General features: G+C 41.3%; 1 protein-coding gene across 1 annotated transcript in view; it reads right to left on the bottom strand.

Annotated features, from left to right (window-relative positions):
* Positions 1–23,634, bottom strand: part of TMEFF1 (transmembrane protein with EGF like and two follistatin like domains 1) — a 126,066-nt gene that overhangs the window by 53,824 nt on the left and 48,608 nt on the right. The window contains exon 2 of the mRNA XM_069778782.1: positions 1,792–1,901. Coding sequence (XP_069634883.1) covers positions 1,792–1,901 — 110 coding nt within the window. The remainder of the gene's footprint in view (positions 1–1,791; positions 1,902–23,634) is intronic.

The raw sequence follows: 23,634 nt of genomic DNA, 5'->3' as shown, positions 1-23,634 counted from the left end.
TAGGAAATGGGAGAACAGGCTGATATGCCCACGTCTTCCTTCCAGCGCGTGTACAGCTGAACCGCCGTACACAAATGTGTCTAATTCCTTTTCAAAACCTTGCAATGTCAGAAAAAAAATTAGCTAGCTATCAGATAGTCTTGCACGTAGAAAACCTAACAGTTCGGGCTGGGTGCTTGTTGCCTGGGCTATTTTGGTGCTGCTAGTTGCAGACAAATAATTAAGGGTGAGAGTTACAGGAAGAATTCAACCTGCTATGTCTGAAAAATACGGTATCTTCTCCTCATCCTTAGACTTCTTTCCTTAAGAGTATAGGACAAATTTTTCAAGAAGTGCAAGTAAATTTATAAGTAGCTTAAAAATAATACTGGTTTTAAAAATGGGCTCTTCAAGACAAAGTATCAGCTTATCACATGGGCTAGTTCCTTTTTTGGTCTTTGTGACCTGGATATTAGGAAGTTGTAAAATGTACTACCTACAGAAAATAAATGGGACCTTTGCTTAGCCTAGGGTTGAATTTATTTTCCTTTTTTTTAATCATTACTGGGTTTTTATCTTAGTATTTTTCATAAATAAAAGTTACAGACAGAGTTAGGGCTGATGAATAAACCTCGTCTCCTACGAATTTTTTCTCCCTTTAAGAGGCAGTCAGGTCCCATTGTTCTTATGGGATGTAAGCCGCAGGATGCCTCCAGCACAGGTACCCACCTGAATGACACCACATCAAAAGCCAGTTCTGAAACACTGGAATCCAAACCCAGTGTAAGATCACATACACACTTGCTATTCTGGTTCCCCTTGATTTATTATTTATTGGAAACAGAAAACACAATTATTTTTAAAACACTGAAAGATAGCCTACTCCAGGGTTGGTTGATAACACTGCGACCTCTTCCAGTTTTACCAGGAGTCTCATAATATTTGATATATCTGTCCTGGTTATAAATTGTAAAACGAAAGAACCTCACTACTCTCTTTTCTCTAAGAAGTATGGAGTGGGAGGGGAGGAAGGATTGCCATGATACTTATAAAAACTGTAAACTAAAGGCTCAAAAACCAACAAAGCAAATTGAACCTGCTATTTACTTCTTCTTAAAAGCTCAGAGGATACTTTTAATCAAATTTCCATAGGTTGTTTTTTTCCTGAGTGGGACTAATTCACTGTTTTCACTCATAAACTTCATGATCACTGGTGGTCCTGTTATTATCTGATTTTCAAAATGCCTTAAGATCTTCCAGGGTCACATTTGGCCACCAGCAGAGCAGGGAAGAATCCTCCAAATACTGGGTAGTAGAGTAAGCAATCCATAATAAGTACTGCATTTAAATTACAAAGCTTCATCTGGTGTGTGTGACAACGCTTGGGCACCCCACTCTGGGTCACCTTCTCTCCCATCTTGGGTCTTGGGGCAAGACAAGGCAAGATGGGGAAGCAAAAAGTGGGTGCCACCCAGCGCTCCCCACCTCTGCCTGTGCCGGTCGCAAGTGGGGTGCCTGGCACACGCGGTGGCCCTCCGTTCTCCCCCACATCAGTCTGTGCTGCTGGCTGACTTACCAAAACCGTGCGGGGAGAGCTAACATGATGCTAAGCTCTCCACTTGCTCCCTGAGCACACCCTGGTGAAGTTCAGTCACATACCGACCCAATCAGTGCCATTAAAAAAGGAGCTTATGGTTAGACTGTATAAGCCTGTTGATGAGCGAAATTTTTAAAGCGGTGATTCTACAAATACTTCAATACACCTGAAAGATTGGTCAGAAACAGCAAACAAAAAAGGTGAGCAGCCCTTACCTGGAACTGACACGCACATTTCAAGCCATCGCCCTCTTCCTTGCACACTCCTCCGTATTTACATGACGATTCATCACACGCTCTTACGTCAGATTCCCTTACATTTAACTCTGCAAAAAAAATAGAAAAAGGAGACAGAAAAGAAATTGTAAGATGAGTAATTTTGGGGACTGCCTTGTCCTTAAACTCACTGAGCCTCCCCCCCACCTTACCCCCATACAGAAACCAAAGGAAAAAAGCCAGAGCTGTTCCCTGGGTTGCCCCGCGTCAGCTCCGTCCTGCTCCCCAGAGGCAGCTTTGCCTGGTTGGCACAGTGGCTGTGGCTAAAGGCCGCTTCACCAAACAAACAGACACAGAGCAGGCACGTGTTTACAGTGCCCAAACTCCCTTCCATGTCCCCCATGCCAGGGATGCGCCAAGTACAAAACTTTCCTCCACAGAAGTTGCATCTAGCAGGAGTCAGGACCTTTACATGAGCTATAGCCCATGTTTCTCACCCGCTACCTCTTTTTGCCTTACTTGCCACAAAGGTCCTGAAGAAGAAGAAAAGCTAAAACGTCAGAATTTCTCTGCCCAGTTTTCCAGGTTCCAGCTTGCCCACACTCTTATCCTTCAGACTAAAAATAAACCAAAGTGTGTTTAAACTATTATAATTTGCTTGCACTGTAGGAGCCGGAGTAATGAACCAGAGCCCTCTGTCTTAGCTGCTGCATAAAAACGTGGAACACAAATACAGCTCCTGCTTCAATAAGCAAGCCGGCTCGAGGAGCACAGGGAAACCAAGGGGCTCTACACACCAACGGCACAGGCACTAGCTCCGCTACAAAGGTTGCTTAAATGACCACAAGCTTTTTGGGGCATCACATCCAAGGGTAGTTTTAAAGGAGAATAAATATATTCTTTTGAAATAAGTATTTGATTTGAACTATATCTAGGAGAGAGAGCAAAAGAAGGCACTGGTGGGATAATGGAAGCGGTCAGTGTTAGCCTAAACGTGCCCTCGCCAGGCTGTGTGGGAACGGTGCTGTTACTATTGATTGCAATGAAAAGGTGAAAATAACACAAAGGGCTCTGGAAAAATCCCCTGCCACTTTTTAAGGCTGCACTGATATCAAAGGGTATCATTCGAAGCTGTTTGTGCTTCGGCTTGAGTCAGAAACCTCGGGGACTCTATAGCACTATGACCCACTAAAGAGATTCATTGACAGCGGTGTGATTTAAAATACTGTCTGCGACTTTTAATAAGCAAGCCCTATCCAGATAACTGGCTTAAAGAAAGCACTGAATACCAGCCATTCAGAATCGGGGAAAGGTAGGTCAAAAGCAGAGGAAAATAATGCTCGCTGCCATTTGCAGTCTTAAATAGGCAGTCACCCTCCTGCTCACAGCAGCGTCAACACTTTGGTGTGACAGTGACAGACACACTGGAAAACTGCTCCCATGGGTTTACATAACATTATACACTCACACACGTAGTTTACGTAAATAAATATATAATTATACAATAATTTGTGTAATAAATTATGCTATGTGTCATATACTTCTGTATTTAATATAGCATAATTATGTAGCATAGCACTAAAGTTACAGGATTATAGCTCAACAGAAGGTCCAGTTACAATCCACACATTTTGTCAACTGTGACAAAAAATTGAAAAAATATTGATTTATTTTTTTTTCCCCACATGTCCATCATTCCCGAAGGCATAAATGAGCAGAGCAACGTATGTAACACTGGGTAGTTAGGTATCCTGGTTGCCATCACAACCCCATGCACATGTTCTCTAATGTTATTCTTAATGTCGCCATTTATCAAGCGCGACTGCTGCGTTGTAGGGACGGAGTTAATGTGACAGAACATCGCAGCTTTTCAATTTTTTTGTGTTCATAACTCGCTCCTGAAAGAAATGTGCCTTTCTTTCTCCCTGTGAAGATCTGTTCTGCGAAGATGAACAAACTATCAAGATTAATTAAGGGGAAATGATTGTCATATCTGAAAGAAGGACCCACCGTTAGGTGATATCGCATTTGAGAAAATGCAATTTATAAAAGGGAGTAACCAGACAGACAAATTACATCGCGAACAGCTTTCAAAAACCTGTTTTCATCAGCTCAGGAAACTAATGAGATGTGGGTCCCCTCTTCTCAACTCTCAGCGGAGCTCGCCGGACCCGGTGCTTCACAGCATCCTACCTCCAATCAGCAGAAGAAAGCCCTTGGCAGCTGCAACTCGTGCTTGAAATCCTGAGGCTCTACACGATGTCCAACTGTTCAAGCAGTGCGGTGGAGACTTTTCCCCGACCTCTGTACCCCCCCAGTGTGAAAAGGACACACGACCACCCAGGAAAGAGCCTCTTTGCCAAGGCGGGGGGGCAAGGGACCTCACTTTTCTGCATGGGAGGCAGGGGACCCGGGGAGGGGGGGCTGTGTCAGAAACAGTCCCAGCTAGAAGTTCAGCATCAAGGCTGAACCAGAGATGTACTTGTTCCTAACTTAGCTATTGCTCTGACTGCGAAAGCCAGTGAGAAAGGGAAAGATTTCAGCACAAAACTGTAACAGGGGAAGTGCAGATGGGGGTGGGGAATCAGCCCTTGTGAGCCCCCCTCACCCCAAGAAACCAAGACTTTATTTATTTTTTTTTTCAAATCCACAGGAGGAGTTAAGATGACAGAAAGCACACCATTTTAACGGTTACTTCATTTTAGGAGTGGACTCTTTTTCTTTCCATATAGGCGATAAATACTGATTATAAGCTTTTTCGCATGAGATGAACACTGAGCAGGGAAGGTCATTCAGAGACCGGGAGCCAATGTGATTTTCCAAAGCTGTACAAAAGACAAGATACCCTGGTGACTGGCACTTGAACATGACAGATGAACTTTATTGTATGACAGGATGTCACCTAATCCCTGCTTCCACTCAGTGGCAAATTCCAGCAGCGGCGACATCAAGCCTCCGACATGCACACAATTACACCTGATGGAATCGCAAGTACCCGGGAGTGTGGTGGCCGTAATGACTTCTACATCTACGGCATTTGGTTAAAAAATGAATAGATGAGGCTGGATGTTAATAGAGTGATGTGAAGAGGAACCGTAGATGTCTTGCATGTCTGAAATATGCTCTCTCTTCAGTGGATTCCCCATAGAGAGAGAGAGAATTAAAATGGAGTTTCTGCAATTATTTCCAGAAGAACGGAATCATTATCATCATATGTGAGAACAGACCTATGAAGGGAGTAAGAACATGTAGCAAATGGTTTAGGGTAATTTCTTACATGTTTCTTTAATGCCTATCGCAACTCATTTCCTAGACATTTAACAGGTATAAATAAGAGAAAACCTCAGTGTGATTCATTATGTACAGCGAGAAGATGGTAAGTAGTAATCCATCAACTCCCAGGAGAAAATATAATTAGCGCAATTAAATCAGGCTTCCAAATTTATGATAAAATTAATCTCCAAAGACCTGAAATGAGGTATTAAAAATGATTTGCTGGTATCTGTTCAGCCAATACGCTTCCTGGTGGTGTGAGGCCTGACCGTCAGAGAGCAGCTTGCAGGAATTTGGCTGCAAAGACCCACATCAAGGTCTTTTGGGGTTTTTTTTTCCTCTTTTGAAAAGGTTTTGACTTGCAATAATTTGATACATCACTAAAAATGAGGAAAGCCTTCTCCATTCTGACTCCTTTCAGAGAATTTGAAGTACAGCTCAATACAAATAGCTGGAGATTGGCTTTCTGCCTGTGACCTCAAAATGCATTGCTCTGAGGCGTGAACCTCTCATTATAAGCTAAATTACATGTGTCAAAATGCTGAACCTGAAGATGAAATCAAATTTGTAGGTTTAAGTACATCAAACGTGTTGCTTCCATCTGGATACCTCAAGAATAAAATAAAATCAAAGATGGGCAAATCTGGTAACTTCGTAAGCAATTTGTTTTTTTCAAAACTCATGTTACTCCTGGGGTTGGCAACAGTAAATAGTAATGATGAATGGATATAAGGAACCAAAAAAATACCCTTTCCACGTGAAAATGAGCGGGTGGGTTTAGTAACAGTACTGCCAGCTTTGGCCCTCTTGAATATTTCACCTATGCCTGAGAATAATCCTCTCTGCCCGCCTGCCTATTTTCTGTTTCCTATGGGTAAGACCCCAACCAGGGGAGGTGCCGGGACCCCTCACCCCTATTTGCTCCTGACCTACGGGTTTGGTAGAAGACGGGGAGCAACTTGCACCATTCTCGCTGGAGGGAAAAGGCAAGGCAGTGCGGGGCACCTCACTGCTGCAAGTTTGTTCTTTGTGAAGCCAAGCTTTAAATTAGGATGTATGGCCTCTCGTGGAGGTCATATACAGACACACGCACAAAGACACCCACACACCTGGGAAAGTTCATAAAGCGCCTGTTACTCTACAGATTAAAAGAAACCCCAAAATTGTAAGAACAGCTGAAGTGGGTCAACACTGACTTGGGAAAGGGCCCAGAGGAGATATCATGTTGTGTGAGGATATGTTAGAGCCCACGAAGTACACTGGAGATAGTGGCATTCTGACTGGATGAGCTCTCAGGACCACAGAAGAGAGTCAAAATCCAATGAGCAGAAAACCTATAACCTATTCGATTTTGGGAGTCAGCCTTATGACTCTGGATTGGCTTTGGCAAATCATGGGCTTTGTTCAGTTTTGGGAAATCATTCTGGTTTTGGCAAATTATTTAGGAACGATTGGAGAACTTCATGGGGAAAAAAAACTTAAAATCTGTCCCTTAAGGATTTGTACTGGGTTTGTGTGGTGGGGTTTTGGTAGCAGGGGAGGGGCTGCAGGGCCGGCTCCTGTGAGAAGCTGCTAGAAGCTTCCCCGGCTCCAAGTCAGACCCGCCGCTGGCCCAGGCCGAGCCCCTCAGCGACGGCGGTAGCGCCTCTGGGAGAACAGATTTCAGAAGGGGAACCTGCAGCAGGGGAGGAGGTTGGAACGTGAGAGGAACCCCTCTGCAGATACCGAGGTCAGTGAGGAAGGAGGGGAGGAGGAGGGGGAGGAGGTTGATGCCCCCGCAGCCTGTGGTGAGACCAGGCGGCAGGCTGTCCCCCCCCCCAGCCCATGGAGGGGAGCGGGGGAGCAGATGCCCACCTGCAGCCTGTGGAGGACCCCACACCGGAGCAGGGGGATGCCCCCCCAGGATGGCCGTGACTCCATGGGAAAGCCCACGCTGAGTAGTCTGTGCCTGAAGGACTGCAGCTCATGGGAAGGACCCATGCTGGAGCAGTTCGTGAAGAACCGTCTCCCATGGGAGGGACCCCACAGTGGAGCAGGGATGAGTGAGGAGTCCTCCCCCTGAGGAGGAAGGAGCAGCAGAGATGACCTGTGAGGAACTGACCCCAACCCCATTCCCCGTCCCCCTGCGCCGCTGGAAGGGAGGAGGGAGAGAAAACCGGGAGTGGAGTTGAGCCGGGAAGGAGGGAGGGGTGGGGGGAAGGGGATTCGAGATTTGGTTTTACTTCTCATTATCCTGTTTTGATTTGATTGGTAACACTTCCCCCCCCCCCCCAAGATGAGTCTCTTTTTTGCCTGTGACCATAAGTGGTCAGTGATCCCTGCCTGTCCTTCTCTTGACCCACGAGCTTTTCTTTATATTTTCTCCTCCTTATCCCACCGTGGGGGAGGAGTGAGCGAGTGGCCTCATGGTGGGCCATGTTACCGGCTGGGCTTAAACCATGACAGGATTATAAAACTGAGGTGCTCACGTGACAAGGACAGTAATAACCTGTGTCTTAAATCTAACTCTTGAATAAAACTTCACCTGCCCCAGTTGTTCCCAAGCACAGCTTGCCCACTTGAACCATGAAGGTGAGTTTGAGTGTTTGAGTAGCATCACAGGTGAAGAAAATCACTGCAAAAAGATTCTCCAGGGAATATTTTGGATGCCCCTGGGATACCCCTGCTCATCTCCAGCTGCTAGCTTTGAACAAACCAGCACAGCTCTCCTGTTGATCCTACTAGTCCCATGCAGACCTATGAGCATCGCAGCTGGTACTAGCTTAAGTCACTTTAGATTTCCATCACCTACAATGACTATGACATTGGTTCAGATGCTTACTTCACATGTACGCATCTATACATAAACATTTACATTTAGGTGTCTTAATCTACAAGCTCGGCCCCATCCCATTGCTCTTTCAAAGTGTACCCAGTACTTGCTGCCATTCCTGCAGTAAGTCATGCAAATGCTTACAGAGCTGTTACACACAGGCTGTGGACAGGAGGCATAATTTTGGCAGTCCCCGCGTGTGATCTAGTTGTTCTGACACTGGCAATATGTGTTTGAAGTGAGGCAGCGTAAGTCATTCCCCATTTCAGCCACTGGGTACAAATCTCAAATAAATGCAAGTTACAGCCATGTACAACAGAACTTGCTTCCATTTATTTTATTGCAGGTCTTCAACTCCCCACTGGTTCCTGCTATACCTACTACACCAATTTCCCTCCTTAGCCAATCTTTCTTTACAGCTGATCCGCTATCCTTTCTCTGCCCCCTTCAAAACATCAGAGCAACATTCAAGAAACATGCTTCTGCTTTGAAGATTGAATTAAAAGGTGTAAGGGGAAAAAAATCTCTGAAGTAGGTGGGTCCATTTGCAGAGCCACTGAAGAAGCAAGGACCAAGCCCTAGCAGTGTTCTGAAAAGCAGTGTTCCCCTTACTGGCATTATGCTACCCCAACAGTGAGATTAGCTAAGAATAGCTTTTTTCTGGAGACTTTTTGGCTTCTTTTAAGATAGTGAAACCATATGTTGGAATTCTAGTTTGTACAGTAGAAATGTGAAACAGGGACACAGAGTCGGGGACACACATACACGTCTCAGTTCTTTGCAGGAGATGGGAAGCAAAGGTTGTTTGCGTGGTGGACACAGAAGGATATTTTTATCTTCTACCAGCTTCAGAGTGCTACATCCATCAGTGCTAACCTGACATCTCTTACCACAACCCTATGCCCGATTTCTGTAGCAAAAAGCAAAACTACAAGCCAAACTCACCTAATGTGCGCCAAATACTGAAGGTGAAGTGTTGTTCCACCTGCTTTGTGCCTGTGTGGTGAAGATGGTTTATTTTAAAAGAAGCTGGCATGTACTGCTCGGACGTGTACATGTACACAAACAGTTCTGGGAGAAAGGAAGCCTCCAGGCTTTGCATCAATTTCTTTGACACCTGCCACCAATGCCATTTGAAGAAAACACCTAATATTTACTCCTGCTTTTTCTTCATCTCACGTTCATGAAGTGTTTCACTGAAATATAACTCATCCTAGCAGAAAGTGAGTTGAGTGGCCACTGCTACCTGTCCCTCGGTCGAGGAGGATCCCTGGCTTTCACACTGCAACCAAAGGAGCGAGTGTTGTTTCTTGCTTCATCGGTTAGAGCACAAAGTATTACTAAAACATGGTGCCTTCAGAACCAGGACCTTCCAGAACAGTTATGTCTCATTGACAAAACCTGAAAATACCATTTACTTGGTAATTAATAAACAATCTCTTCATTAGGTTATCCATATCATTTTGCTGTCCCCATCTGTTTCAGCAGTTATGGATTATAAAAATCATGATAATTTGCATTGTAGAGTTTATGTCTGTTGAATTTCTTCTCAGAAATTGTCTGAGGTTATGGGGGAGGAAAAAGATAGCAGACAAGCCCCTCAGACAAAATCAGTAATTACTTGTCCAAATAAATAATACTTGCTTGTGTCAGAGAAGTCAAAGCAAGACAGAATGGATCGTACTATCTTGTTTATAGGAAAAAGTATGTTTTTCAGAAAAGAGACAATAAGACAAACTACTGGGAAATGATTCAGGGATAAGGAGGATGCTATTCAGACACTGCACAGCCCCTTTGAAGATGGCTGTTGTCACTGATTTGAGGTAACATTTTAGCAAGAAACAATTTATAAGAAATTAAGAAGGTGGGGATTGTAGAGAGCAGAATGAGAAGAACGAGGAAAAGAGCTGTTTAAAAAAGCAATCAGAGAAGAAAAAGAGGAAAATGAAAATATGTAACACAGGAAAATCTAAAACAAACACAAGTTTTAAATATCTAAACCAGTTAAAACTCATTTAAATGCCTTTTCTGTGATATGGTAACATTTTCTTTCACACTTGCATAAGAAGAAAACAAATCATTGGAACAGCCTAGAGGTTATATGAAAAAAAAAAGAAACAAAATCGTTAAAATGAATTTACCCCAATACCCCCATAGACAACTGTAGTCTAATGGAATTAGGATACTCCCAGACATTTCTTTTAATTGGTCAATTAATGGATGCCTTGTGTGGCTGGTAGCAAATCTGCTGTTTTCAAAACAATCTTAAGCAGTATTATAGGACTAGTAAAACCTGTTTTGTTGTGTCTTGATGCAATATTTAAGACTCAATTGTGCAGAGAAAAAAAAGCTGTACTTTGGCTCTTGAGAATGCTAGCTGAGTGAATAAAGCTTGAAATATTTCCCTAAAACTACTTTTACAAGACTGCGTTAGCATTTGATTGCTTAAGTGCATCCAATTTACCTAGGATGATTATACTTTTACATTTCTAGGCACCATAGTCTCCTTTTAAAACAGTGAAAACCAGAATGCATACGTGCTGCTAAAGTAATTAGTATTCTTGCACACAATAGGAAACCACAGCAAATTTTAACAACTAGCAGTCACACAGCAAGGTAACAAGATTGGCTTTGAACCTGAGAGTCTCCCACACTGCAATTATTCACATTACCAGTGTGCCTCAGACTAACTGTATTCAGTGTGAAAAAAGTAAGGAAAGTGTCATAGTGATGAGTGTTTGGATGACAGTTCTGTCAAAATATTGGATTCAGCCCATGGTGCATTTCTCTTTCCATCATGCAAAAAAAAATGTGTATTTGTAGAGAAAGTTGAGGCACTTTTTTGTTACATTAAAAGCTTTGACAATATTTTAGAAATTATGTATAATCTGTAGGTGAATATTTCAGCAAATGGTACAAATCGACTAGCTGTGCAATTGGCTGGAGACAGGGAAAGATGCAGTGACAACTTGAAATGATTGTCCCTCTCATAAACACTTTTGTATCAATGTTACGCGGTACAGCAATCTGGCCTCCAGGACGCAGATCTGGTGTGCTTTTCTGCTAGCAGCTATCCAGGACATTGACTGCAAAACTTGCTTACAAAGCAGAATCTGTCTTACTACAAAAAAATTATTGAATGTGATTATGCAAGGCTGTTATAAAGAAGTTAGTATGGCATTGCATATTTTTACATAAAATATTAGAAAAGAAACATACTCATATAGCATCTTTACAGCAAGATTGATTACAACACATATTATCAATCTTTAGTTTCTAAGGAAACCAAGGCTGTGCAAAAGCAGCGACTCTCCAAATGTGTCTCCATTGGTTTCTTCCAATTACTTTTGCACTCCCTGGGCAATTCCAGTCAAATCTGGCAGCGGTAGGGCCTGGGACAATTAGCTTCCTACAAGTTCATGAAAAATCAGTGGCTGCTTGGAGAAGAGGGATCCAACCTCATGCTTATTGGAGGAGTTGAGGGAGCGTACATCAGGACAAGGCTCATGTGACAAAACCACAAACACACGCGATGTGTTTCTTTTCACAAACACATGCAAGTAAGTGGTCGTTGACTGTTTTCCACTCATGGCACTGTTATGGTCCTTGCATGTTAAGACTTGGGAATTTAGACTTGGATCATGTAAACACTTCTAAACACATGAATTTTTTAGGATACTGGATAACTTGCAGTGCTGAATGCTAATGCCTATACAAACAGATGATTCTGGTAGCATAACTTTAAGAATAGTGCTCTTACACTTCGTCAGCCCTTTTCAACTAGGGGAACTCCTATGAAATTCTTCATTTGCATAAATTATACTGTTAATTCCTGACAGTTGTGCAGCATGTGCAATTACAGTCAGTGGGAAGATGTTATTTGTCCTTGTTCCCTTAGTGCCTACATGCTCTGCCTCTCAGTCTGCAGAGTAGATGGCCAAATATCCAAAACATTTCCAAGTGACTTGCTAAGGGTGTTACATATCATCTCTCCCCTGGCCCCCAAATCAGGGAGTTTCACTTGCTTTCTAGCATCATTGCCTGTGTAAGAATAAAGCAGGCAAGCATACTGCTCCCATGGAAGCTATAGCTTTGGCTAATGAATCTTCGTCCTGAAGAAATCTTTCTATGCCAATTACAAACCAAGGTGAACTCTAGTCCTGTTCATAAAGTAAATCTGGCAGTTATTTCCCTAAGCCTGTAGAGGAATGACAAGCTGTTCAAACACTCCGAAACAACAGAGCTCACATTTGTACTCCTGAAGAACCTGAAGGCTGAAACAAAGTAAAACGGTGGTAAAAACCAACACTGAAGCAACTAATTAGCTTCCATAAACATTGCAAAGAATTTCTTCTTTGATCTGTAGGTTACACACGTTAACTCAAGTTGATTCTAAATTGCAAAATAACACCGGTCAAATTCTGATCCCATTCCTGGCACAAAACGTGAAGGCATTGCTTTAGTCTAGGGACCAGCTTGCCAGACTAAAAGCTGGAATAGAGGCATCATGGTTTGTCAAGCCTCCAGAATTACACAATTCGTTTACTATTTGTGGGGGATGGATGGATGGCTAATGGATCTACCTCGCCACGGTGCTAAAAGCCCAGCTCCTTCTGTTGTCTGCTCTTCACTTCAATTTCTTCTGCAGCAGAAGAGAAACAAGCGCTGGTGTGAACAGCTCTCTGTTGCAAAGAAGGTGTAGCCTTTCTATAACCATTTCAGTCATCTCCCCTCCCTGATCGCTGCCTCCACAGCTCTGGGCTGCGGTCAGAAAAAGGAGCCTTCACTTCTGTGAGCAATAGTAAGGGAAGCAGTAAAAGGGCCTGATCATGAGGTTTTTGGTTGTTGAAACAAGAGCTGAAGTCAGCAGAAGCTTGAGCACATCAGACGTGTGTCCCCTTACCACAAAGGCCACACATTTTCTTCACTCTCAAGGTCACGTCAACATATACTTGACTTCAGCACTCTGGAATTCCTAACGTGAAGAGAGACCCAGGGTCTCTACGTGGATTTACACTTTCCTCTGAGGAAAGTTATGGAAATCGTTTGGGTTCTTGCTGTTTGTTTTACTTCATTTTAAAGACATTTTGGTGGACTGGGAAATCAAAGCCAACTATAAATGCTACATTAACTTCACCGCTTCCCCTTTCACTTATTCTTCTTGCAGTTTCAGTGTCAGAGAGATGTTTAAAGAGCAGCTGAGTCTTGACCCTTCAGAGCTCCACAGGCAACTGTGTTCGCAGCTGTGGAACAGCCTCCCAGGTTGTCAACTAATACACTTAGGGGTGCATTATTCTTCTGGGAGCCATTTTCTTGTGACTTATTTCAAAAACTTTAAAAAAAAATGAAAAAATACTTTTTTTTTTTTTTAAATAAAAAATCTCCCAAGGAATACACTAGAGGAAACCAATAGGTTTTCATGGACCTTTGGGGATAAACCAACACAGTACTGACACAGATTATACACCACAACTCGGGTTATTACATGCACTCTGCACATTAGACGGATTATAAATGATTGCCAAAAAAGGTATGTTTCATGGGGAAAAAAATAGAAATGTTTTAAAAATGCAAAAAAATATATACACGTACATTCCAAACACAGTATTTTCAGTAATAATATTTTCAATGTTCAGTATTGGCTCCTATGGTACTCCCCTTCCACTTTTCCATTTATCCCAACATTTTTTCTTTAGACTTAAAAAGACAGAAGAAAAAGAAAACTATCTGGAATGCAAAGTCCTTTCATTTCTCAGCTACAAACCCATGAAAAACAGCTGGCTTTTGGTGAATTTTCTAGACAAATACTATTTTCTACAGAATGGTTTTTGATGAGGAACAACTCTATTTGAAATGGTGTTTGGCCATTTAGCATACATAACCTGAAGCTCCGATCCTATAAATGCCTGGGCAGAGACTTAACCTTGAGCCTCTGCGTGGTCTAAATAAACTAAATGGAACTGATCATGTGTAAGATTAAGAATGCCTTTAAGTGCTTGTAGGATCAAGGACACAAGCAATTTTTTAAGGACCTGATTTTTATGCAAATAATAAGTAACTTGACCAGGTCTTCCATCTGTTGGAGACAAATGTGTAGAATTATAGTGTGGAGAAATATTTTAAGGCACTGTTTATTCCTCAGATTTGAAACTTGCCCTTAAAAGCAGCAGAAAATATCTGACAAAAAGTTGACAGATAGTGTATTAATCTGCTCTTAATTATGCACTCTTTAAGGGGAAAATGCTGCTGCATGCAAGATGATTTGATAGCAGAAATCTAAAATGTGGCCCCTAAATTGCTTAAATTTTAAACATCACTCATCACATCCAGTCATTATCATTAACAGCTACGTGAAATATCATAATACCTAAAGGCTGCAGTGATCAGATCCCCCTTCTGAAAGACACAGATGAAAGCCAGTCCATTACTTACATACAGCATAAGCAGAGAAGTCATACAAAATGTGATAAAAATTAGATATTATCGTGTCCATTTCAGTGCATGAGGAAGAAAAGTATAGAGAGATAAAATGTTTTTTCCAGGGCAACAACACAAGGCCAAGGCAGGATGCCACAACAGACCTTGTCCCTGTCCAATTGTTTTGCTACAAGGTTGTCTTCCCTCACTCTCATCACCTTCCCTTTAATAGAAATATCTTCAATACCACACCTGGAAAATCATTATGATCACCAAAACCAGAGCAGACACAAAAGATATAGGAAATACATGTCAGTCAATTTAAAAATTGAGAGAAAAATGAATACTAACTTGCTAAGGCTACTAATGCTAACTAAAGATTTATGTTGATGTATTAATGCAGCTTGTAGGACTCATTTGCTGTATTCAAATAGCTGATAATCACTGCTCAGAATTCAAACTGTGCTGCTTTGATAGAGCTTAATGCAGACAGTGCCATACAAACCCAGAAACATGTCTCATAGCCCTGCTGGGAAAAACTCTTGTTTATTCAGAAACACAACGCTGTATGGGGTTGGCTCTTGAGCAGCAACACCGGGAAGATGGAGGAACCTGAACACATTTTTGGGGTGTGTTTTGCCCTAGAGAGGGTGAGAGAGAGGGTCAAAGAAGATAAATAAGAGGATGAGTTGGGCACGAATCAAGCATAGATACCATTTTTCAGAAAGGATGCTGTCTTTGCGAGGGTGTGAGGAAAAGGGTCTCTGCTTTGCAATTTCTCCCACTGTTGAGCAGCTCTTGCCTGTGCAGTTTCCCCTGACAGAGCAGTCATCGTCTCCATGCACCCAGCACCCATTTTCTAATAGAGACACCTCGTCTCCCCCCGCTCTCTTTCCAGTCACCTGAGTTTTCCAGAGAAACCACTCCTGCAAGCCTCAACTATGAGTGTAGCTCAAGGATGACTGAACGTGGGGAGAAACCTGCTGGATCCAGAGTACCCAACTGACATTTTCCAAAAATACCAGCAAGTCACCTGTCATCTGAAGGTGATGAGGGTAACAAGGGTTTTGAAAGCCTTGCAAGATCCGGAAACTGTAAACCTGCCATAAATCTTATTTCTAAGTTTACAAAAATGGAAGAACCAGCCAAAGTTACACATGAATTTCTGAAAGAAAGTAAATTTCATGTATGCATAACCTCGATGCTGTTGCAAACACAGAGACTACAGATCAAACTTGACAATTCAGATTGTGGTCACAGGATAGGAAGATCCCAGAACCAAATTTCAAATCTAATTCAAGTTAGTAGTGCCTGATACTTCTATCTGGGTCTGACTTGCCTTCACCAAAGAACATCAGTAAAGCATTTCCCATACCACAAGTACCCGTTCAGTGCTACTTCTGAAAACTATTTTGGCAGCTCTGCAGAGGTGGGCCACCATCTTCAGTTGAATACCTAAGCAGATAGATGGGTTGAACACTTGGCAAGGTATTTAACATTACAACCACACATCTGCACTAGTATTTTCAATGTTAATAGAGACTGACAGAGCTGAGACAAAGAAGAAACTTACAGAAAACAGTCTTTTTGCAATGACAATGATTATGAATGTTTTCCATCACCTCAGTCAAGCTCTTTGTGCAAGACCTCCACTGACACTGCTGATTGATTCTTTGTACACAGGATTACTGAAGGGCCTGTGAAAACATATAACCAGAAACATCTTCCCTCCAACTCCCTAATGCTGTTCACAACAGTTTCATATAAACACAACCTTACTTGTAACCAGGTGAGGGAAATCAGCAGGGCCTCATGGCCATCTCTTACATATTATATTCTGCTCCCAGCAGCTGTAAATTCAACACTTCGCTAGGCATTAAATTTACTCTCAAGAAGCATTTTCTAAAAGAGGTGACAGAGTTATTGCACTGTTGCAGCTGTGGAGACAGATGGCGGTATGCCAAAACTCCAAGAAAATTTTAAATTAGAAATCTGACCATCTGCTATAGGTAGGGGAAAAAAGGTTTTCATACCCAGGCTCCTCCCTTAGTTTTGTAATTTTCCTGGTACTGAAATGCACGATGTGGTGTGCAACAGATGCCATATGCTTTCTGATGATTTCTTATTTGCAGCTGATAAGCACTGGAATGTCTTAAATATGGAAGAGAATCAGGAATTAATTTTTAAATTGCATTATGTTCTGCTATTACTCAGCCTATGACAAAGTGAGGTAGTACTCTGCAAAAACTTCCAGTTACTTTTGGATACTCCCTATAATAAAATCTGCTTAGGTTTACTTACTTGCTACTTGAAACAGGTTCAACAAGAAGAACATAACATTTTTTATCACATTCATCCTAACTAGCTCTTCGATCAACAGTTATAGCTGGTGTATCTTTAAACATTAAGGTAAAGTGTTTAACAGCTTCTTTAAGACGTATGAAAAAAAAGAATGAAAGGAAGACTCTCTTCAGATAGAAAATCATATTTTTGGTGTTTATCCCTCATATAAGAATGTTATGAAATTCTCAATAAATACATAACCGGAAACTTTTTATTAATGCTTACATGAATATTGACTATATTGCTTTTATGTAATTCCAAATCACAGCCTACAAGAATGGTAGAAAATATAAAAACAGACCTGAAGTATCACATTATACATACATAGATGGGAAAACACAAAATGCATTGGAACACAGATGAATATTCCAGGTCCCGCCACTAAAATGCGCACACCAGCAGCTTGTGTAATCAATAGTGAAGATGACCACTAAAAGGAGGATTCTGTTTAAGTGTATATACTAAATTTTAATTGTATATATCGTTATAATCCCCATGCATTATTCAAACGATCACTTTGTATCTATTTTTGCTATACTAAGCGGGGGGAAGAACAAAGGCTCTGAATACATCGAGAGCCATGTATTGACTCAGTAGCTACTTCAAAGGTCAGTTGCACTTGTCAATAGGAAAAAATTTAAAAAAAAAAAAAGAACTTTCAAAAATTCCCTCAACAGATAAAAAAGACCTGCAGACAGTTCCAAGACTCAGACTTTCTGCAGGAAATTCGCACAGCCCATGGGCCACCTCTTTCTTTCCAGGTCTCTGCTTCTATCTGCATAACGCTCTATGAAATATGTTTGGGGCCTCTGGGTCCATTAAACACACATCTTTAAAGCAGACTGGCTCAAAAGGCCCCATGAACAGGCTGAAAGAGCTCCCTTCTCCAACCCGAAATGGCGCCAGAGACACTCTAAAAGTGTTTAAATACCAAACACCAACTCTGCACCCTACCTTGGCCCCTTTTGCACAGAACAAAGACATTTGCAATATCCACTGAGTGGAATATTTTTTTCCAGAATGCTCTTTACAATCTGAAGACGTAGCTGACATACCTTTAGAATACTAAAAAAATCACAAAAACTGTTATAAACAGAGCAGATTGTTTAGGGACACAGAAGTCACATTTCCACAACAGTGACCTTTTAGGATTACTTCAGAGAAATGCCAAGGAAACTTGGCCAAGTCTTATTTTTAGCACATGGCTTTTATAAACAGATCATACCTGATACTGATGGGTAATTATGCAGTCACTTTATCAACTTTCTACTCCTGTTAATTTTTTGTCACTGTGTGCAGATTTCCTACAAAAACTGATTTGGGGCTAGTCTCTTGGTGATGTGGTGACTGTGGAAAAACATTCTGTCTACATGAGGCTGTCTGAAACATTAAGATATCAAACAAATAGCAAAATGTGCCATTGTGCCACTGCAGGACTTCAAAAGTATTATTAATATGTGCTCTATAATACCTAAGATGTCTGCGGGACTTTAAAAACACATGAACACAAATTTCAAAAGGAAGGTAAAAAGTAATTTGGTTAGATCAAAATACAAAAAAGAATAGATAATGAAGAGCAGTGCAAAGAGTCAGAAAAAGGATGGCAGGCGTTAACAATAAATAAGAAGAAAAACTCTTGGGAGGGGTTCATTAGTTACTCTTAGCTGCCCCACATAATAAGAGTGTTCAGCATTGCTTAGTGGCCATGTAATCTTTTAAAAACTGATTTCAAAACATAAATTTAACATCTTTATTTTAAATTTAGACTTCAGACTTTCATTAAAAGGGCTCACAGTTGGGTGCTTTTAGAAGGTTTTGGGGAAAAGAGTGGGCTAGAGGCACTTGCTGTTTAGAACAGCATGAGTCTTTTATGATGTCTTTTTGCTGGTGCCATGCGATTTTACACTTTTTTGTGCATTTAGAACTTCATGCCTTTCCTCCCAATTCATGCAGATTTTTGAAACAGCCATTAACCAACACATTAACGTGAAAACCAAATGCTTTGTGTCGAATGCCATCGTATGACACTTATTGATACGCTTATGCAAAACCTGACTGCAGATTTCCAAGGTGCCTCACTGGATGCACCCGAGCTACGGTTTTGTACTGAGAACAATAAGCAGCTCCTATGCTGAGCACATGAACCAAAGCTGCCCTGGGATCACTCCTTCAGCACACAGGGCAGAGGGAACATGGGGCTGAACTTTACCACTCCTAACTAGCTCAGAAAGCGTGAAGCCCTGGAGAGATCCAAAGAAATGTGTTTTCTTTCCTGATCCTCTTCATTTCTTCCTTCTCACCATGGAATAGTAACCTCAGTCATCCTGCATTGCTTAGCTGAACAGCATCCTTCAGTGGATGGAAGGGACCTTTAAAATAATGCAACTGGAAGACTTAGTGATCAACTTCAGAGTTCACTCCTCCTCCTCCCTCTGTTTCCAACTCTATTGTAAGGCTACGTGCATCTTTCCTATTTTGTATATACGGAAAAAACAACTTTTGACAAAGTCACATTTTCATTGATAACCATGGTCTTGCATAATTAAAATGACTGAAAAGATCCATAATTCAATGCTAGTATATAATGTAAGATATAAACAAAATGGGCTGAAAAGTTAATCTTTGAGAAGCATTGTGTAGAACTCATCAGCAGTTTAAAACCTACCATGGTGGGTAGGGAAATCTTACTCCATTTTACCTGTGAGCAAGACCAACTTTATTCTTTCTTTGCCCACCTCTTATCTTTCTCTTCTTAGACTTGCCATCTCATTTTCTAATTTTCATGGTAATTTAGGGTCAGCTTTCAACCTGGAACTTAAATTTAGGTTGGAACACTTTGGCAGCCGACCCTTTTGAGAAGAAACTGGATCCGGGTGGGTATTGCAAAAAGCACCATCCACATTCAGACTGTGTAAAAAGTAAATATAACAATTTTAAAGGAAATCAATAAGAAATTGTATAAAAATGGATTATAGGTTGTTGTAGGCTATTCTTACAATAACTACCCTACAGTTTTTAAAGCAACTAGGGGACCAATTCTCATTGTAAACAAAGGTAGAGAATAAAGATGGTAGCAAATCTGAAGCAAAAAAGCAATTATATGAAAATGCAATTATGCAACACAAGTCTACTTCATGTAACCTTTAACTTATAAGCAATGATGAGTCACCAGATCTGTCTTTGGAAACATTGACTGCAAATAGAGCGTCTTACATTTTCTACATGAGCGGGTAAAAATTATGCTGGCATTGATAAGATTTGTATGTATTATAGAAATGAAAATAACTTTTCTTGTCCAGGTCCAGCACAAGTTACTTTATCTGAGCAGCAAGATGGTGACATTCTCTGATTCTGTCTGTTGAGCCCTTTTTCTTACCTGTGATATGTAGTTCAAACAGTTCTTTAAATAAGTTCTTAAAAATAAATCTAACATTTCCCTTCCTCTTCCCGGTATTTTCATTTCAGATCTAACTCTTTAATGGCCTCTGAAAGCAGAAGCTTGTACAATACAGTACAAAACACAGATACAAAAACATTGCTTCAGTCATCATGGGAGTATTTTCTCTCCTTCAGAATACCTGAATGTTGTACTTCTTACACCCCTTCCTCATCATTATGGCATTTGTTTCCTATGTCTGACATTTCAAATTTCTCTTAAAGGATCTTAAAGGTCTTGTCCTCTGATTTTTTTAATGGCATTTGAAGAAGATTCTTTGAATGATGCTTGCTCAGTATTACAACTTTTTAATTGTATTCTTTATATTTAACTCCTTTATTAATATATTATGTTAGCATCTTTTTGCAATAGTTTTCTACTCCATAGCTATCAATGCTTTCTGCAATAAAAATGAAACACTGCATTTTTCTGATACGTCAGTAGGATTAAACTTAATATAAACTTTCCAGCTTCTGCATTTAAGTGAGTGCCCCGGATATGTCTCAACTGCATAAGAAGGACATGTGAGCACAGGACGCAAAAGAGTTTCTCAGTGCTCTCTAACCAGCCACACAGTCTGGATAACCAGGGGTTCACAGCTGCAGCAGCTGTCATGAGTGCTTCTGCCCTGTAGTCTGAGTGAAAAGTCTGACGACTTAACCCTCCCAAAATTCCCTGGGACTTCTACAAGCCATGGGAAGAGAAAACGGAGATGAATACTGGTTTTATACCTGGTTGCTGTATTTCAGATTATTTTAGATCCCAAATCCTTCGGGCAAGGATCCCTCCTGTAGGTTGTACATGACCCAGAACAGTGTATATGCAAAAAGCAATGGGGAAACCACAAACTATAACATTAAGATTTTTTTAAACATTATTTAATATAACTACAACTGAAGCAGCATGAAAGGACCACAGTCGTTTGGAAGGCAGTGTCCACAAATACAATGGCTGACAGTCTGTGCCCAAGAAGCAAGAAAGAGCCTTTAGAAAAGAAAAAAAATGCAACAAGAACTAAACAGCTTCTTTGCCTCAGTGTTTACTGTGAAGACAGAGAGAGGTTCAGGTCCCTTCCTCATACACAAAAGCTTGGCACCCCATGACTGGTAAACTTTCAGTTTCCTAAGTTGTGAAGGTTTCCTGTAGAGCATTCCCAGGCAAATTAGCAGAAAAGCAGTCAGAAGAACAAAACTATAGCAGAAAAAACCCCGCAAAATAAATATGGTACGCCATGGAAGAGCCAGCGTGACTTTGCAAAAGGGATCTGTACCTCAGAAACCTGCTGGAGTACTTTGAAGGAATAAAGAAGCAGGTGGATGAGGGAGATCCTCAGATGCCTAAATGTACATTTGACAAAAGCCTTCCTCAAAACCTCTAAATAAGCTAATGTACCGAAGTACTGGTCACATGGAGAAAGTGTTGGCTAACCCCAAAGAAACATCAGGGCCCAGATGACAGTCACTCTTCAGGTCAGAGGGATGTCCCCAGTGGAGTCCAAGAGGGGTCTGTGTTCAGCCCTGTTCTTCAGTCTGTTCATAAATCATCGGAAAAGGGTGTGAGCAGTAAGGTGAAAAGACTTTCTGGTAGTATCAGGTTACTCAGGGTGCTAAAAAAGATGGCTAATGGAAATGTTGCAGAAACCTTACGAGACTGAGTGACTGAGTTATAAAATGGCTGATGTAATTCAATGCAGATAAATGAAAAATAACCCATATGGAGAAAAAGCCAACTTTTTACACACATATATATTAGCAATAGGTCCTGAGATTATTATTACCATTTAAGAACAAAATGCTGGCATTATAATAGACAGTTTTACAAAAATGTCAGGTCTGTACTTAACAGTGATAAAAAAAGCAAATTGAATGTTATGAATTATTAGGAAGAGAACAAAGAATAAACCAGAGAACATTATTATGCCACCATATGATCTAGAGTGCACCCTGCGTTTTTAATAATGTGTGCCGCCTGGTCCATTGTCACAAAAAGGACATAGTAGAACGGAAAAAAGTTCAGAAATGACAAAAGGAAGATGAAAAATATTGAATCTGGTTCTTCCTGTAGCAAAAATGGAGTCCAAACACAGGGTTTTTTTCCTTTTCAAAGATATTCCTAAATATGTAACAAACTTCAGCATGTTCTTCTGCAGCTGCTGTACAATGAGACTGCTGATGTTTACAGCTGTAAAGCAATTACAGACATTTGGGTGAAAATCACCATGTAGATAATAACATTATTATCCAGTATCCTCGAATGAGAAAGAGGAAAAACTTTTCAGAAAACTACTGCAAAGTCTTAGAGTGTTGTGTCGCAAACTAAATTTAAAGGCACAATCTTCTAAGTTATCCTACGCAATTTGCGTTTCTGTCCATTAAGAGTCTCATGTTCTCTAAAAAGGCTGCTTAGCTTCCTCCTGAGGTAAAGAGAAAACCCCAAACTGCGATTTCTGTTCTTGTTCTATTTAATGTACTCCTAGCTCCTAGCCATGTCCATCCCCACCACTCAGCACAATTCTGAGAAAAGCATTTTTTTGGCATGGAAATTAAAGAGGAAAAGGAGTCATTTCTAGGGATATAATCCATGTTGCTTTGTGGTCTCCACCTGGCATAATTTTGGCAGCATTTTGGCTGCCTCCCAGAGGAGCACAACAATCAAGCTACCACCACACTGCTTCTTTTACTGTGCAAAACCCCAGTCCAGCAGCTCAGATCTACAAGCATTTTGCTTAAGCTATTGACCATTTCAGTCAGACACGTCTGATCAACACCCATGCCGGGCAGACGTTATACTCTCTTATCTTCCTACACCTTCCCCACCAGGAGCCCCGACACAACCCTCCTTGGTTTTCCACCTCCACTGGTTTCCCCAGCTCAGGCTGAGATCCTCACTACACGCTATAGCAACAGGGCAGATGCTTGCAGTCTTCTTCTAGTATGCTGCCTTGCATTGACAGGGCATTACAAAAGGCAGACAGACAAATTTTCCCTTGCTCTGCTGACTGGGGCATGCCAGCATGAGCTCCTGAAGCTGGCACAGAGCAGCCATCACGCCTCTTCTGTAGGGAGGCAACGAAAAACGGAGAAGGGCTCAAAGGAGAAGAAGGAGAGAGGAATTCCCAGACTGCTGAACTTGCAGCCATGGATCCTCCTGCCTCACAGCAGCTACGGCTTACCTGAGTCAGAGCTGCAGGTGCCCTGAGCTTTGGACAGCTTTTCTCAACGTCGGTTGCTATACTTCACAACAAAACTGAGACGTGCCGCTCCTGTGTGTTCAAAAGTGTTCAACCTTTGCATGAGAAGGCAAAATAACCAGTTTTATGATGCATGTGTCTGAACAGCTTTTAGAGTAACACTTTTAAGTTTTACTTTAGTCTGTTCCAAGAAGGGACACTTTAGAAGCAGATGACGGTGTATTTTAAGAAACATCTGAGCATTTATATACGTAAGTCAAGCTTCCTCTATATTTCACTTCTTTAAAATGGAGTCCAAATGACATGATGAAGTGAAGTCTTCCCTTTACCCACAGATAAACACAGTATGATCAAAGTATTCTTCCAGCATCG

Source organism: Haliaeetus albicilla, chromosome 3 (assembly GCF_947461875.1).
Source record: "Haliaeetus albicilla chromosome 3, bHalAlb1.1, whole genome shotgun sequence".
Lineage (NCBI taxonomy): Eukaryota > Metazoa > Chordata > Aves > Accipitriformes > Accipitridae > Haliaeetus > Haliaeetus albicilla.
Note: the sequence above shows the minus strand (reverse complement) of the source record. Positions and strands in the feature narration are given on the sequence as shown.